The sequence below is a fragment of the Brassica oleracea genome, chromosome C7 (assembly GCF_000695525.1).
Source record: "Brassica oleracea var. oleracea cultivar TO1000 chromosome C7, BOL, whole genome shotgun sequence".
In the NCBI taxonomy this organism is placed as follows: domain Eukaryota; kingdom Viridiplantae; phylum Streptophyta; class Magnoliopsida; order Brassicales; family Brassicaceae; genus Brassica; species Brassica oleracea.
In genome coordinates this window covers 34,819,250-34,833,665 of record NC_027754.1, presented here as the reverse complement: position 1 = coordinate 34,833,665, position 14,416 = coordinate 34,819,250, and the positions used below count along the sequence as shown (strand labels likewise).

Below are 14,416 nucleotides of genomic sequence, written 5' to 3'. Positions count from 1 at the left end.
AAAAAAAATTTTCTATTCGATTTAATTTCAATTAAAATTTTATTAATAAATTAAATAAATATAATTTTTATTTATAAATTCAGTAAAGAAAACAAAGTAATTAACGAGGAAATGGCGACGAATCTTCTCTTACGACAATCATATAACGACGAAACGCCTTTCATCGCCATTTCCTCGGAATTTCCTCGTAAGTCTTCTTTTCCGAGGAAATAACGACGATTTTGGCCGTCGTTAAATTTGTGTTTTCTTGTAGTGAGAGGATGTTCAAAAACAAATTTCCATTCTTCTATCTCGGCCAGAGTATGGAGCACAGCAGTCGATTGACCACAGAAGGCCGAGTTAATAATATAAAATTAGGATTTGATAACTATTTTTCGTTTTACTAGTGCTGTTCAAAAGTTTGAACATTCATGTTTTAACATAAATAAAGAAGAATGGAACATTATCCAGATCCTTAAAGATTTATATTCCAATACTGAAATTTCAAACTGTGTTTAACAAACTAGATTAAGTTTAAATGACATACTAAATTGTTTTTTTAGGCTAAATGTCCTCAGCGACAACAAGTTTCTCGACTAAACTGTTACAGTGTTATGTTTCATGTTCCATAATGAATCCAATGAAGGCTCAGAGTATTGCGTAATGTGCTCAAGGAAGAGTTTATCAGACTTCTCATACAAGAGGTGTCAGAAATAATTAAGGAATCATCATCCTCGCCCAAGACAAAAACGATTCAACTAATACTTGAGTTTGAATATATAACACAAAACTAGGAAAAATAGTCCGTTTATTGAATAAAAAATTTCAAATCCTGCCTACTCAATCAAAGGTATCAACAGAAATTGTGGTTGGAAGAAAAAAATCTTGAAACAAAAATATCAAAGACAAACTAATCAAATCATACCTTTAAGTGAAAGAAATTGATTGGAAGAAAAAGGGGGGTGAAGATGCTCATATTCTATGGGTGTAATGTGAGTCTACAAAGCCTAGTGGCTATTCAGTACGAGGAATTACTTTTACAATCATCGCATCATCTTACCCCCTCAATTTTCTAGATCCAGTTTTTTTTTAAAAATACTAAACCAAACTAGATGTGAAGATTATTCACAAAAAAATTCTCGAAAAAAAAAATTAAAACGATATATACCAAAAAATTAAGACACAAGAAAAAAACTGGAGGCTCAGAGTATTTGCATAATGTGCTCAAGGAAGAGTTTATCAAGCTCTTCTCATACAAGAGGTGTCAGAAATTAAGCAGAAATCATCCTTGCCATCACCATTACTTTCAAAAATCAACAATCAAAGAAAACCAAAATAAAAACTCATGAACAAGAGGAAAAAAAAAAACAAGCGGCGGAGAAAGACCGCCTACGTATTAGGGTTTTGGTTTCAGTCGATGATGTGAAGATGTTAAATCATGGTACATTATTTATAGATACCAATGGGCTTATATTCAATATTAGCAGTACTCCCTCAGCCGCCTCCTTTACCGGGTAATGATGGACGCTACTATTTGGTAGGTCAAGTTTTATATTCAAATTATCACAAGATTCAGACTGAAGGCCCATTGGGCCAAAGTAAAAATTAAAAAATGTATGCTTAATTTGGTCTAGTAATTAATCTGATCAACCACTTAAAAATACTACATAAACTCTCGTTACAAATTAATTTGTCATTTTACAAAAATTTATCCAAAATAACGTCATTTTGATAAATTAACGGATGATTAACATCTTTGATTGTCAATATACATATAAAGACGATTTTGAAAGTTTATGTAGTATTTTCAAATTTTAAATTTTACAATATTTATCGAAAACAACGTTTTTTTTCTTCCTCTGATCTAAAAGCAAAAAAATAAAAATTCTAAAATTTTTACAATATAGTTCAATTTTTAGTAATACTATAAAGTAAATATTTAAATTAATAATAACTGGTCTAAATTTATAAAATAATGATTTGTAAAGTTAAATTAAAAGCATAAAATGATTATATTTTTTTTATAAAACTGAAACAATAAAAATTTGATAATATTTATTTGATTAAACTAAAACTTAAATATCAGTTAATGTTTACAAATTTATACAAGAAAGTTACTTTCGTCTAGTAATTAATATGATATTATTTGTCCACGAGTATGAGGGTTTGAACCTTTCAAAAAAAATAAATTTTAATTTTACATAATTTATCCAAAATGATGTCTTTTCATAAATTAACGAATGACTAATATCTTTGACGTCAATATATATAAACACGATTTTGAAAGCTTATGTAGTATTTTAAATTTTACATTTTACAGAATTTTATCAAAAACGACGTCGTTTGATAGATTAATGGTTGAATAACACCTTTGGAGAATTTATGTAGTATTTTTTGAATTTTTTGTTTAGTTCAGTATGAAATATGCACTACTATAAAGTTCAGAAAGGAAAATGCACAACACTTAAAATTTATATAGTATGTTGGAGTTTTTATGTAGTTCGGTATGGAATACGCACCACTTCAAACTTCTGGAAAAAATAGACACGACGGTTAAAGTTCAGGTTGAAATATGCACTTCTCACCACAACAAAAGGTTTGAATGTTCATCTGAATGAATTAAGCTCAGTGCTCCTAAAAGCTAGCGTCTTCAACTAATAAACAAACATAACATCCTACAAGTTAAAATGAACAAACAGTCATCTTCCTTACCTTGTCTAGCAAGTTTCTTGATTCCTCTTCAAGTTTCATCTTCAACTCTTCCGTAACCTCTCCTCCCTCTGATTCGTCCAACAATGCTATCATTTTTTCAAGCTTCTTTTTCAACCACTCCAAATCCGTCACTCCCTTCTTTTCATTTGTGTTTTCAGGTGTTTCTCTCTTGTTCACCTTCACTTGAAGCTGCTTATCTTCATCAGAACCGTTTCTTGTGTAATTGGCTCCAGTAACATATGTAAAGCTTCGGTAAATGGACGCAAACTCTCTTATCATGTCATACGAGCTTTTACACTCTTGTGAATGTTGTGTGCTGAGGGAAGCTGCACGGATAAGATCCAGTATTTCCTCTGTTGTAGCTCCCAAGCTAACAAAACTGATCATTCGCTCTGCTGATTCGGATTCTAGTTTGCTCTTTCTCCTGCTCCAACTAAAATCTGTCATGTATTCTGGAGAAAGATACTTGCTTTTCTTCCTCTCTCTCTTACCTCTTTGCACTATAGTCTCCCCACTCCCAGTGTTTCTTTCACCACTTGAAGAAACATCATCAACCTTTACCCTCTTGCAGAGTGAAGCCAGTGGAGTTGATAAATCAACTACTACATCAATACCTGACTCCTCTTTCTTCTCACTCTCTTCTAAATGATTTGAGCACTTAGAAACTTCATCACCATGTTTCCTCTTTTTATTACTAGTAAGGCCAGAGCACTTTCTTAATGATCTATGGCAAGAAGAGTTGTTGAACTTCAACGCATACTCATCCTCTTTGTCTTCGAGTCCTATGATATATGGATTCTCATCATCGTATTTCGCTAAACCAAACCTTCCTTTAGACCACCGATAAAACGCGGATATTTTCCTCTTCAAAACCTCAATCTCTAACACATCACTAAAACTAGCTTCCTTGGCAAGGCTCTTAACATCTTCAAGAACTATCCCAGGTTTTTCAAGAAGCAAAGACTTTACAATTTCTCTTCTACCGTCAGGTACAAGAACTCCTTTCTTTACTCCACCATTCACAGCTACAGGACAAACCATAGCATCATCACAAACCAAGAGGTTCTCAACATGTTGACCAATCTCCCTCACAGCTTCTCTCACAGCACTGAGAAAGCTGCTGGAATCGCTAGTCTTGGAAAAGTCTCTGAAATTCTCAAGAAATGGTTTGAGCTGCAATGGAGTGCACCAAGCAAACGTCCCTTTCCAACAAAACGCCACAAGTAATGTACCTTTCTGCATTTGCTTCAAAGCTAAGTCTGAAGCATCTGAAGAATCATAAATCTTCCCAGGCCACCATTGGTGACGGTTGACTCCTTGTACCCACACAAAGTCTCCTACATGGAACCCATCTCTGGAATGATCTTGCTTCGTATTGAGTAACGAAGAAGCTTCACTCATCACATAATCTTCAACTGGTCCAGAGTCGTTAACACTCTCCATGTTAACATCGTTTGACTTCGGTTCATCCTCAGAGGAACCTGAAGATTCTTCTCTGTTTTCAAAAACCCTAGAATCGGTCGTTAGGAAATTTCCCATCGGACGTGAAGATTCTTCTCGTTCGTACACACAATCTAAACTACACCAAAAAGTAAAAACAAAACATTCAGGAAAAAGAACGACAACGATCAGAAGAAACCAACGAACAAAAGGTTGCTTCTTTCACGAGAAAGTAAGCAGATTTTAACACATTGGGAAGAACTAGAACATCAAATATTACCTGAAGAAACGAGAAGAGAGAAAAGAATTGCAAATCTCTGGAGAGAACAGTTTCTTCTTCGTTTCCTGCGGCGGAAAGTTTTTGTTTCTTTCCCTCGACTTAAAGAAGGAAAGAAAAAAAGGGTTGGTGTGTTCAAAAATAAAAAGAAAAAGGAAAAAGGGTATATTTTTTGTGATTGGTGCTTTCGCTTTTGTTAAACTATTTATTAGAAAGTTCGTTTCGTGTTATCACGTCGTCCGTTATTTATTTATTTATTTTCTCGACATCGTGGCATTACGTACGTTCTTAACCAAAAAAGACTCTTGTTTTCTGACGGCAAGCTATGTGTCAACCCTCTCTTTCTTTTCTCCCGACCGGCTTTGCGATTAGATTCAGACAAAGTATATTAGATTTGTACAAACGCAACCGTTATGTATTTTATGAGCAATCTAATCCCAACCGTCAAGCTATGCATCAACCCTTCTTTCTTTTATTTTTTTTGGCGGTTAGATTTAGACAAGAGTATGAGTTTACAAAACTAGTATAAGATTTGGTGTAGAAGTGTATAAGATTCACACAAACGCAACCATTATGTTAGGTAAGAAATACTGTTTTGTTTTCTTCTAAGCTAGGGCCTAGGCATTTCAACGAACATGTTTTGTGCATAGAACGAAACCAAGTTTCCAAGGCAAAAACAGTAATAGGGAAAGCAAATTGATTAAGATTACAACATTTTCTCCAATCTGAATTAACAACACGAAAAATATCCATGAAATTACGAAAAAGAAGACATTTTTATAAACTTAAGCAATGGAGACCTTAGCGCCAGCTTCTTCAAGCTGCTTCTTGGCTTCTTCAGCTTCGTCCTTAGTCGCACCTTCCTTGAACTTCTTCGGCAACCCTTCGATGAGCTCCTTCGCTTCCTTCAACGCCAAGCTAGTCAACGCCCTCACCGCTTTAATCACCGCAATACGCGAGCTGCTGGGTACTTCGTTGATCACCACATCGAACTCTGTCTGCTCCTCCACCGCAGCCGCCGCACCGCCACCGTCTCCCGGAGCAGCTACAGCCGCTGCGGCGGGAGCTAAGGAGAGGGGAGAGACGCCGAACTTGTCCTGGAGGTAGTCGACGAGGATGCGTGCTTCTTCGAGAGTGAGGGATGAGATTTCGGATCCGATCTTCTCGATTTTCTCCGGAGCTTCGACGGCGGCGATGGGACGGAGGTGGGTTGCACGGTGGGTGAGCGTGGGAGAAGAAGCACCGAAGCGTAAGGGAAATTCGATGGAGGTGGATCGAGAAGGGAAGTGATGAACTGAAGCGAGAGTGGGAGAAGAAGAAGAGGAGCGGTTTGAGCTCGTGATGGAGAGGGTCGTCGCTGCCATTCTCACTCTCTTCCTTTCTTCCGGGAACTTGTTCTGTTTGTGTCTCTATGAGATGAAGAAAGGTGAGGATAGCAAAACAAAGGATAAGGAGGGGTAGTTTGGGCAGTAAAATAGACGCGCACGTCTGCTATCATGCGCCAATGAACATATATGGAGGTAAAAAAAGGGGCGTTCCAAGAATCGAACTCGGGACCTCTCGCACCCAAAGCGAGAATCATACCACTAGACCAAACGCCCTTATTGATTTGTTTGCTTCTTAGATGATCAACACAAATATTCACAGTGTTTGTAGTGAAACATACCTTTATTTCAAAAGAAGCATAAGGAAGGCAATCACTTGGTAACCTCATATACAATGTTGTTTGTGTGTTTGGTTTGTAGGATTGGTAGTTGCTGTAGGTGCTGTCCACGGCCCTATTTATTTCTAAAGCACCGAATTCAGAGCAAGCAAGCTTTAATTTTTTTTTTGAAACCACAGCTCTTGAAATAACCTACAGCTGTACAAGTGCTCTGCAGAGCCAAATATTCAAAGCAATTTTTTAGTGCCTTCCATAAAATTCTACAGCAATAAAATTTAAAGTCACGGCAAAAAGTTTACAGATTTTTTTCTAAAGCAAAAATTTTAAATCTACAGTCATTACCAATCAGACCTTTCAGAAGAAGCATAAGGAAGGCATAGAGCTGTCAATTGGTCGGGCCGGCCGTTGGGTTAGCCCTGTCCAAGCTTATATGGGTTGTCCATGGTCGGGCCCAAATAGCACATGGTCAGTTGGGCCAAAAACCAATTCACTCCGTGGGCATATTGGTCTTAGACCAAATGGACATTGGGCTAGCCCAATATATCTAATATCTAGGGTTTCTAATTGCGAATTTGGGGGAAAATTAGAAGTTTTCTCTTGCAATTCGATCCGATGGGTCATCGAGGTTTGAAGGCGTGAAGCGACGACGACGGTGAAGCGACGACGGGTGAAGCGACAACGGGTTCATCGAGGGTGAAGCGACGACGGGTTCATCGAGGGTTCATCGACGACGGGTTCATCGAGGGTGAAGCGACGACGGGTTCATCGAGGGTGAAGCGACGACGGGTTCATCGAGGGTGAAGCGACGACGGGTTCATCGAGGGTGAAGCGACGACGGGTTCATCGAGGGTGAAGCGACGACGGGTTCATCGAGGGTGAAGCGACGACGGGTTCATCGAGGGTGAAGCGACGACGGGTTCATCGAGGGTGAAGCGACGACGGGTTCATCGAGGGTGAAGCGACGACGGGTTCATCGAGGGTGAAGCGACGACGGGTTCATCGAGGGTGAAGCGACGACGGGTTCATCGAGGGTGAAGCGACGACGGGTTCATCGAGGGTGAAGCGACGACGGGTTCATCGAGGGTGAAGCGACGACGGGTTCATCGAGGGTGAAGCGACGACGGGTTCATCGAGGGTGAAGCGACGACGGGTTCATCGAGGGTGAAGCGACGATCTCTCTCTCAGGCTCTCTCTCTCTCTCAAGCGCTTTCTCTCTCTCAGGCTCTCTCTCTCAAGCGCTTTCTCTCTCTCTCAGGCTCTCTCTCTCTCTCTCCGGCGATCTCTCTCTCAAGCTCCATCTCCGGCGATCTCTCTCTCAAGTAAGAGTCTCTGGGATTTTAATGTTGTGGGTTTTGTCTTTGGAATCAATAAATGAAGTTTTGATCTGCGTTTGTCTAGTTTCTGATTAAGCGTTTGTCTATTTGTTAAGCGTTTGTCTAGTTTCTGATTAAGCGTTTGTCTATTTGTTACAGGACAATGGACTTTGATACTCCAAACCTGATTGATGAAGAAGATGGCTGTTATCTTGCAAATGAAGCACATGAGGATGATCCAGTGCCTCAAGAAAGCGGTTCTTCAGAAAGAGGTATCAGCAGCAGTAGTTCAAGTAGACGTCGTGCTAAGTGCTGGAACAATTTCACACCAGGAGAGAAGCATTCTGATGGCAAAACTGATGTCACTTGCAAGTACTGTCAGAAGTATTATTGCTTGAATCTGCGTCAAAATGGAACTAATACCATGAATCGTCAAAAACTCCTGGAAGTACTCCTAGAAGCGCTCCTAGAAAGCTGGATATGGAAGTGTTCCGTGAGATGATCGCCGTGGCTATTATTCAACACAATCTTCCGTATTCGTTTGTGGAGTATGAGAAGATAAGAGAAGCCTTCACCTATGCTAACCCTTCTATAGAGTTTTGGTCTCGCAATACAGCAGCGTCAGACGTCTACAAGATCTATGAGAAGGAGAAGATGAAGCTTAAGGCAGTCTTGGCTAACATCCCCGGTAGAGTGTGCTTGACCACAGATTTGTGGAGAGCCATTACTGTAGAAGGCTATATGTGCTTGACTGCCCACTACGTAGATGAAGAGTATAGTTTGAAGGCGAAGATCTTATCCTTCTGCGCTTTTCCGCCTCCCCACTCTGGTGTTGCGATAGCCATTAAGCTGATCGAGCTTCTAAAAGAATGGGGGTTAGAGAAAAAGGTATTTTCTCTAACAGTGGATAATGCTTCTGCGAATGATAATATGCAAGGCATTTTGAAGAGAAAGCTACAAAAAGATTTGGTGTGCAGTGGGGAATTTTTTCATGTGAGGTGCTCAGCTCACATTCTAAACTTGATCGTGCAAGATGGTTTGGCTGTTTTTAGTGGAACTTTAGATAAGATCAGGGAGAGCGTTAAGTATGTGAAAGGATCTCAGTCTAGGGAAATTATGTTTCAGAACTGTATCGAAACAGTTGGAATACGAGCTGAAGTGGCTCAAGCGGGTCTGATTTTAGATGTGACAACATGCTGGAACTCCACACACTTGATGCTATCGAGGGCTATTGGTTTTAAGGACGCCTTGAGAAACCTTAGAGAAGTTGATAGAAGCTACAAGAGCTTTCCATCTGAGCTAGAGTGGGACAGATCAGAACGGATCTGCAAGTTATTGGAACCATTTGCTGAAGTCACAAGGCTCATTTCTGGTTCATCTTACCCGACAACTTGTACTTTATGCAAGTGTGGTCGATTAAGTGCTGGTTGAGAGGTCATGAAGATTCAGAGGATCGAGTTATTTGTGAAATGGTGGAGGCTATGAAAGAGAAGTTCAACAAATACTGGGAAGAGTTCAGTGACATATTAGCAATTGTGGCAGTTCTTGATCCTCGACTAAAGTTTGCTTTTCTAGAGTATTGTTACAATATTCTAGATCCAGACACTGTCAAATTGAACATGGAGTATATTCGTGAGAAGATGGTCAAGCTTTACGGAGCATATAAGAAGGAAACAAGCACCACTTGAGCATCTACTTCACATGCTCCTCGACACAGCATCCCTTCAGGATATGATGTAAGTTTATACTACTTCCAACGTATATTTCTCTTGAATCTTAAGACTCGTAGACATGCTTGCAACTTAATACTTGTAGATTTGACTTGCAAACTTAAGACAGACTTGTAGACTCGTCGGTTTGTTGTTGTTTACAGGGCTTTTATGCTTACTTCTCTCAAAAGACCGCCGGTGGTAGTGGGAAATCACCATTAGACATATACTTGGATGAGCCAGTGGTTGATATGGAAAGCTTTAGAAGTTTGGATGCTGTCTCATACTGGAAAGACAATGCAAGCCGCTTTAAAGAGCTGTCTTCAATGGCTTGCGATGTCCTCAGTATCCCTCTCACGACAGTGGCGTCGGAATCATCATTCAGCATTGGTAGCCGAGTTCTCAACAAGTATACTGGATTCTATCAAGGATTTATGATTCTGGACTTGGCAGTAAACAATGATGGTGCTTTAGGTGGTAAGAGGTTACTTGTGGATGCCACAAATGCGAGAACTGTTCAATCTCTTGAGACTTTGATATTGTGAGTTTGAGACTTTGTTATGTTTGAGTTACAAATTTTGTTATGTTTGAAACATTACTTATTTTACAAAAAATTGATATTCACAAATTTTATAAAATTTAATTAAGTACAAATAAATAAATTAAAGATTTTATAAAATTTAAATAAGTACAAATAAATAAATAAATAAATAAATAATGGATTATGTAAAATTAAAAGTATAAAAATCATTGTGAATAATATAAATGTAAAACATATAACTTAAATACAAATATAAATCATTGGGTGTCCATGGGCTTGACCATTTGGACATGGTCTTTATTGATCTTAGGCATTTTTTAGACCATTATCCAATATGAACCACCCAATATTGCCCATAACTGAAATGGTCAATTTGGTCAAGCCCAAATGGGCTCTGGACGGCCCATTTGACAGTCAATCACTTGGTAACCTCTTGTACAATGTTGTTTGTGTGTTTGGTTTGGCATCGGTCTTCTAGAGCTTTGTAAGTGAGATTTCTTCGAACTTTGGAGTTATGCATTGCTAATTTTAGCTACTTGAGCATATTACACGTTCCAGCTTTTCGAAACAATCTTTATACTTCTCCAGGCATTAAAGATTATCATTGGGTAAACGTATCTTGATTGACTGATTAGATTTGCGTTATTTACGTTGTATGTGCTAGCGGTAGTGACAAGTTACATAGACTTTCCTTTGTGATGGTTTTTGCTCGTTCATAAGTTTATTTCGTTGTTGTAGTAGTTTTGATTGAGAAAGTCACTACTACTGTATCAATCCTGTTTTATCTTATGACCACATTCTCTTCTTGTACATATATTTTATCACTAAGTGATGATATACCGTTGATTTATTTTTTAATGGTGTTTACATATTGCAGTACAACTACAATGTGATAGGCCGAACCTGTTTTCTCTATATACATATGTCACCCAGTTTCGCGTGTGAGTGAGCAACTCATTTCGACAAATATGTTATATGTAGACTGCAGGTAAACGACACAGGCGCCAATGGATGAATCAGTTATAAGAAACGCAAATTGATTCACATTAATATATATTTATCAGAGCTGAATCAATAATCTCAGACACAAACTACATTCTAAAACAACACAACAAGGAACAAATCATACACAACTTCAAGAAACAAAAAAACAAAACACTTTAAGCAATGGAAACCTTAGCGCCAGCTTCTTCAAGCTGCTTCTTAGCTTCTTCAGCTTCATCCTTCGTCACACCTTCTTTAAACCTCTTCGGCAACCCTTCGATAAGCTCCTTCGCTTCCTTCAACGCCAAGCTAGTCAAAGCCCTAACCGCTTTGATCACCGCGATACGCGCATTGCTCGGGACTTCGTTGATGACCACATCGAACTCCGTCTGCTCCTCCACCGCAGCCGCCGCACCGCCACCGTCTCCCGGAGCAGCCACAGCCGCTGCAGCGGGAGCTAAGGAGAGCGGCGAGACGCCGAACTTGTCCTGGAGGTAGTCGACGAGGATGCGTGCTTCTTCGAGAGTGAGGGACGAGATTTCGGATCCGATCTTCTCGATTTTCTCCGGGGCCTCGACGGCGGATATGGGACGGAGGTGGGTTGCACGGTGGGTTAGTGTCGGAGAAGATGAACCGAGGCGAAAGGGAAATGCGGTTGTGTTTGGTCGGGAAGGGAAGACATGGGGAGAAGCGGGAGTGAGGTGAGAGGAGGAGCGGATTGTGGTTGCGATGGAAAGAGTCGTCGCTGCCATTTTTTTTCACTCTCCGGCTTCTTCGGATTTGTGTTGTGACTCTCCTCTGTATGTGTTAATTCAACACGAGCGATGAAGAATAGGATAGGATAGATAAACGAAGGATAAGGGGTAATTTGGACAATTAAAAGTGCGTACTGCTGCTATCATGCACCTGTACACGTAGATGAAGTTGTATCACTGGTTTTACGACGAGAATACCCTTATCAGGGGTACATGTCTGGTGCAGATTAGATTTTCTTGTGTAGTTTACTAGCTAGACCCGTTCTGGTTTTGTAGTGTGTGTTTATTTTGTAAATCCGTCTAAGATCTATTTTGGATCCTAACTCATTTTAGATTCAATCAACAATATTTGGCTTCAGAACTTTTACATGTAAAAGCAAAAATGAAATTAAGTATTTTAGTCATGCATTTAAATGCAAATACTAATTTAAATATTCAGTTATTTTGATTTTTTTCAGATTTTTGATTATACCCTTGAGTCTAGATCATGTCTAGATAATATTCATAACTTAAAAGACTATTTTACATAATATACTAGGATCGGCCCGCCCTACGGACCGGAAATTAATAATAAAAACTATTTATATAAATTTATATTAATTTTATGAAGCATTTAAAAACCATGGTGGATTGAAAACTATATTATAAAAAACAATAATGAATAGAATTCTGAGATCACAATGTTAGGACATCATTAGTGGTAAAATAGCAAGTAGAGTACCTCACTAATAATTTTATTATTATTTTTGTACATAATTTAGTTATTAATAATTTTAAAAATTAAAATAAAAAAACATGTAAAATGATACCACATGTATTCACGATTCTTTAGAAATGTATGAAAACTCTTCCCACATGTACCACTCTTGCTCTTTTTTTTTATTCTTTCTCTTTCTTCTTTTTCAGCTTTTAATATTTTTAAATTTGTTAGAGTGATGAATTTCAACCGGTGCGAGTGCCCTTATTTTTAATAAACATTTTTGGTTTGAAATTAAAATGACAATATCCTTCATTATTCTATTTTTTCAGAGAATACAAAATTAGCAAAAAACAATTCAGAATAATATGATAATATATATATATATCTTCTTATTATTCTTAGTTCAATTTGACATAATAAAAATCATACACAACTTCAAGAAACAAAAAAACAAAACACTTTAAGCAATGGAAACCTTAGCGCCAGCTTCTTCAAGCTGCTTCTTAGCTTCTTCAGCTTCATCCTTCGTCACACCTTCTTTAAACCTCTTCGGCAACCCTTCGATAAGCTCCTTCGCTTCCTTCAACGCCAAGCTAGTCAAAGCCCTAACCGCTTTGATCACCGCGATACGCGCATTGCTCGGGACTTCGTTGATGACCACATCGAACTCCGTCTGCTCCTCCACCGCAGCCGCCGCACCGCCACCGTCTCCCGGAGCAGCCACAGCCGCTGCAGCGGGAGCTAAGGAGAGCGGCGAGACGCCGAACTTGTCCTGGAGGTAGTCGACGAGGATGCGTGCTTCTTCGAGAGTGAGGGACGAGATTTCGGATCCGATCTTCTCGATTTTCTCCGGGGCCTCGACGGCGGATATGGGACGGAGGTGGGTTGCACGGTGGGTTAGTGTCGGAGAAGATGAACCGAGGCGAAAGGGAAATGCGGTTGTGTTTGGTCGGGAAGGGAAGACATGGGGAGAAGCGGGAGTGAGGTGAGAGGAGGAGCGGATTGTGGTTGCGATGGAAAGAGTCGTCGCTGCCATTTTTTTTCACTCTCCGGCTTCTTCGGATTTGTGTTGTGACTCTCCTCTGTATGTGTTAATTCAACACGAGCGATGAAGAATAGGATAGGATAGATAAACGAAGGATAAGGGGTAATTTGGACAATTAAAAGTGCGTACTGCTGCTATCATGCACCTGTACACGTAGATGAAGTTGTATCACTGGTTTTACGACGAGAATACCCTTATCAGGGGTACATGTCTGGTGCAGATTAGATTTTCTTGTGTAGTTTACTAGCTAGACCCGTTCTGGTTTTGTAGTGTGTGTTTATTTTGTAAATCCGTCTAAGATCTATTTTGGATCCTAACTCATTTTAGATTCAATCAACAATATTTGGCTTCAGAACTTTTACATGTAAAAGCAAAAATGAAATTAAGTATTTTAGTCATGCATTTAAATGCAAATACTAATTTAAATATTCAGTTATTTTGATTTTTTTCAGATTTTTGATTATACCCTTGAGTCTAGATCATGTCTAGATAATATTCATAACTTAAAAGACTATTTTACATAATATACTAGGATCGGCCCGCCCTACGGACCGGAAATTAATAATAAAAACTATTTATATAAATTTATATTAATTTTATGAAGCATTTAAAAACCATGGTGGATTGAAAACTATATTATAAAAAACAATAATGAATAGAATTCTGAGATCACAATGTTAGGACATCATTAGTGGTAAAATAGCAAGTAGAGTACCTCACTAATAATTTTATTATTATTTTTGTACATAATTTAGTTATTAATAATTTTAAAAATTAAAATAAAAAAACATGTAAAATGATACCACATGTATTCACGATTCTTTAGAAATGTATGAAAACTCTTCCCACATGTACCACTCTTGCTCTTTTTTTTTATTCTTTCTCTTTCTTCTTTTTCAGCTTTTAATATTTTTAAATTTGTTAGAGTGATGAATTTCAACCGGTGCGAGTGCCCTTATTTTTAATAAACATTTTTGGTTTGAAATTAAAATGACAATATCCTTCATTATTCTATTTTTTCAGAGAATACAAAATTAGCAAAAAACAATTCAGAATAATATGATAATATATATATATATCTTCTTATTATTCTTAGTTCAATTTGACATAATAAAATAAAATATTAACTTTAAATAGATAATAGGTGAAATTTCATGTTTACCACATTCATGGTACCATTATTGATCTTTACCATCACTAAAGGGGCATTTTTAAAAATATATTTTCAATAAGTGGCAAAAGACTCTTATATCCTTGTTCTTGATATATATATAACAAATAATTATTTAAATAAAAAA

The 14,416-nt window shown here is 38.2% G+C and overlaps 5 protein-coding genes across 7 annotated transcripts; 1 reads left to right on the top strand and 4 right to left on the bottom strand.

The window, feature by feature from the left end:
• Positions 1-2,616: 2,616 nt before the first annotated feature.
• LOC106304963 lies at positions 2,617-4,489 on the bottom strand. 2 transcript variants are annotated; one of them, XM_013741340.1, is made up of 2 exons: positions 4,412-4,489; positions 2,617-4,265 (listed from the first exon to the last, which is right to left on the bottom strand). In XM_013741340.1, the coding sequence occupies exon 2, from the start codon at positions 4,228-4,230 to the stop codon at positions 2,662-2,664; it is 1,569 nt and encodes a 522-aa protein (XP_013596794.1). In that variant the 5' UTR covers positions 4,231-4,265; positions 4,412-4,489; the 3' UTR covers positions 2,617-2,661. The 2 variants fall into 2 exon arrangements, with proteins under 2 accessions (XP_013596794.1, XP_013596795.1); XM_013741341.1 differs by having other exon boundaries at positions 2,617-4,270; positions 4,412-4,461.
• Positions 4,490-5,070: 581 nt separating this feature from the next.
• Positions 5,071-5,852, bottom strand: LOC106301774 (50S ribosomal protein L12-1, chloroplastic). Its single transcript, XM_013738246.1, has one exon. The coding sequence runs from the start codon at positions 5,770-5,772 to the stop codon at positions 5,194-5,196; it is 579 nt and encodes a 192-aa protein (XP_013593700.1). The 5' UTR covers positions 5,773-5,852; the 3' UTR covers positions 5,071-5,193.
• Positions 5,853-8,853: 3,001 nt separating this feature from the next.
• Positions 8,854-9,638, top strand: LOC106303156 (zinc finger BED domain-containing protein DAYSLEEPER-like). The gene is made up of 2 exons (XM_013739497.1): positions 8,854-9,027; positions 9,258-9,638. The coding sequence occupies exons 1-2, from the start codon at positions 8,854-8,856 to the stop codon at positions 9,636-9,638; spliced, it is 555 nt and encodes a 184-aa protein (XP_013594951.1).
• Positions 9,639-10,654: 1,016 nt separating this feature from the next.
• Positions 10,655-11,453, bottom strand: LOC106306817 (50S ribosomal protein L12-3, chloroplastic-like). Its single transcript, XM_013743574.1, has one exon. The coding sequence runs from the start codon at positions 11,368-11,370 to the stop codon at positions 10,795-10,797; it is 576 nt and encodes a 191-aa protein (XP_013599028.1). The 5' UTR covers positions 11,371-11,453; the 3' UTR covers positions 10,655-10,794.
• Positions 10,655-13,192, bottom strand: LOC106306818 (50S ribosomal protein L12-3, chloroplastic-like). Of its 2 annotated transcripts, none has more exons than XM_013743575.1 (2): positions 12,496-13,192; positions 10,655-10,756 (listed from the first exon to the last, which is right to left on the bottom strand). In XM_013743575.1, the coding sequence occupies exon 1, from the start codon at positions 13,107-13,109 to the stop codon at positions 12,534-12,536; it is 576 nt and encodes a 191-aa protein (XP_013599029.1). In that variant the 5' UTR covers positions 13,110-13,192; the 3' UTR covers positions 10,655-10,756; positions 12,496-12,533. The 2 variants fall into 2 exon arrangements, with proteins under 2 accessions (XP_013599029.1, XP_013599030.1); XM_013743576.1 differs by having other exon boundaries at positions 10,655-10,767; positions 12,507-13,192.
• Positions 13,193-14,416: the final 1,224 nt, after the last annotated feature.

Coding starts and splice junctions, on each gene's coding strand:
- LOC106304963 (XM_013741340.1), bottom strand. CDS start 4,230: ATGGGAAATTTCCTAACGACCGATTCTAGGGTTTTTGAAAACAGAGAA.
- LOC106301774 (XM_013738246.1), bottom strand. CDS start 5,772: ATGGCAGCGACGACCCTCTCCATCACGAGCTCAAACCGCTCCTCTTCT.
- LOC106303156 (XM_013739497.1), top strand. CDS start 8,854: ATGGTGGAGGCTATGAAAGAGAAGTTCAACAAATACTGGGAAGAGTTC. Junction 9,028..9,257: donor AGTATATTCGTGAGAAGATG/GTCAAGCTTTAC, acceptor TGTTGTTTACAG/GGCTTTTATGCTTACTTCTC.
- LOC106306817 (XM_013743574.1), bottom strand. CDS start 11,370: ATGGCAGCGACGACTCTTTCCATCGCAACCACAATCCGCTCCTCCTCT.
- LOC106306818 (XM_013743575.1), bottom strand. CDS start 13,109: ATGGCAGCGACGACTCTTTCCATCGCAACCACAATCCGCTCCTCCTCT.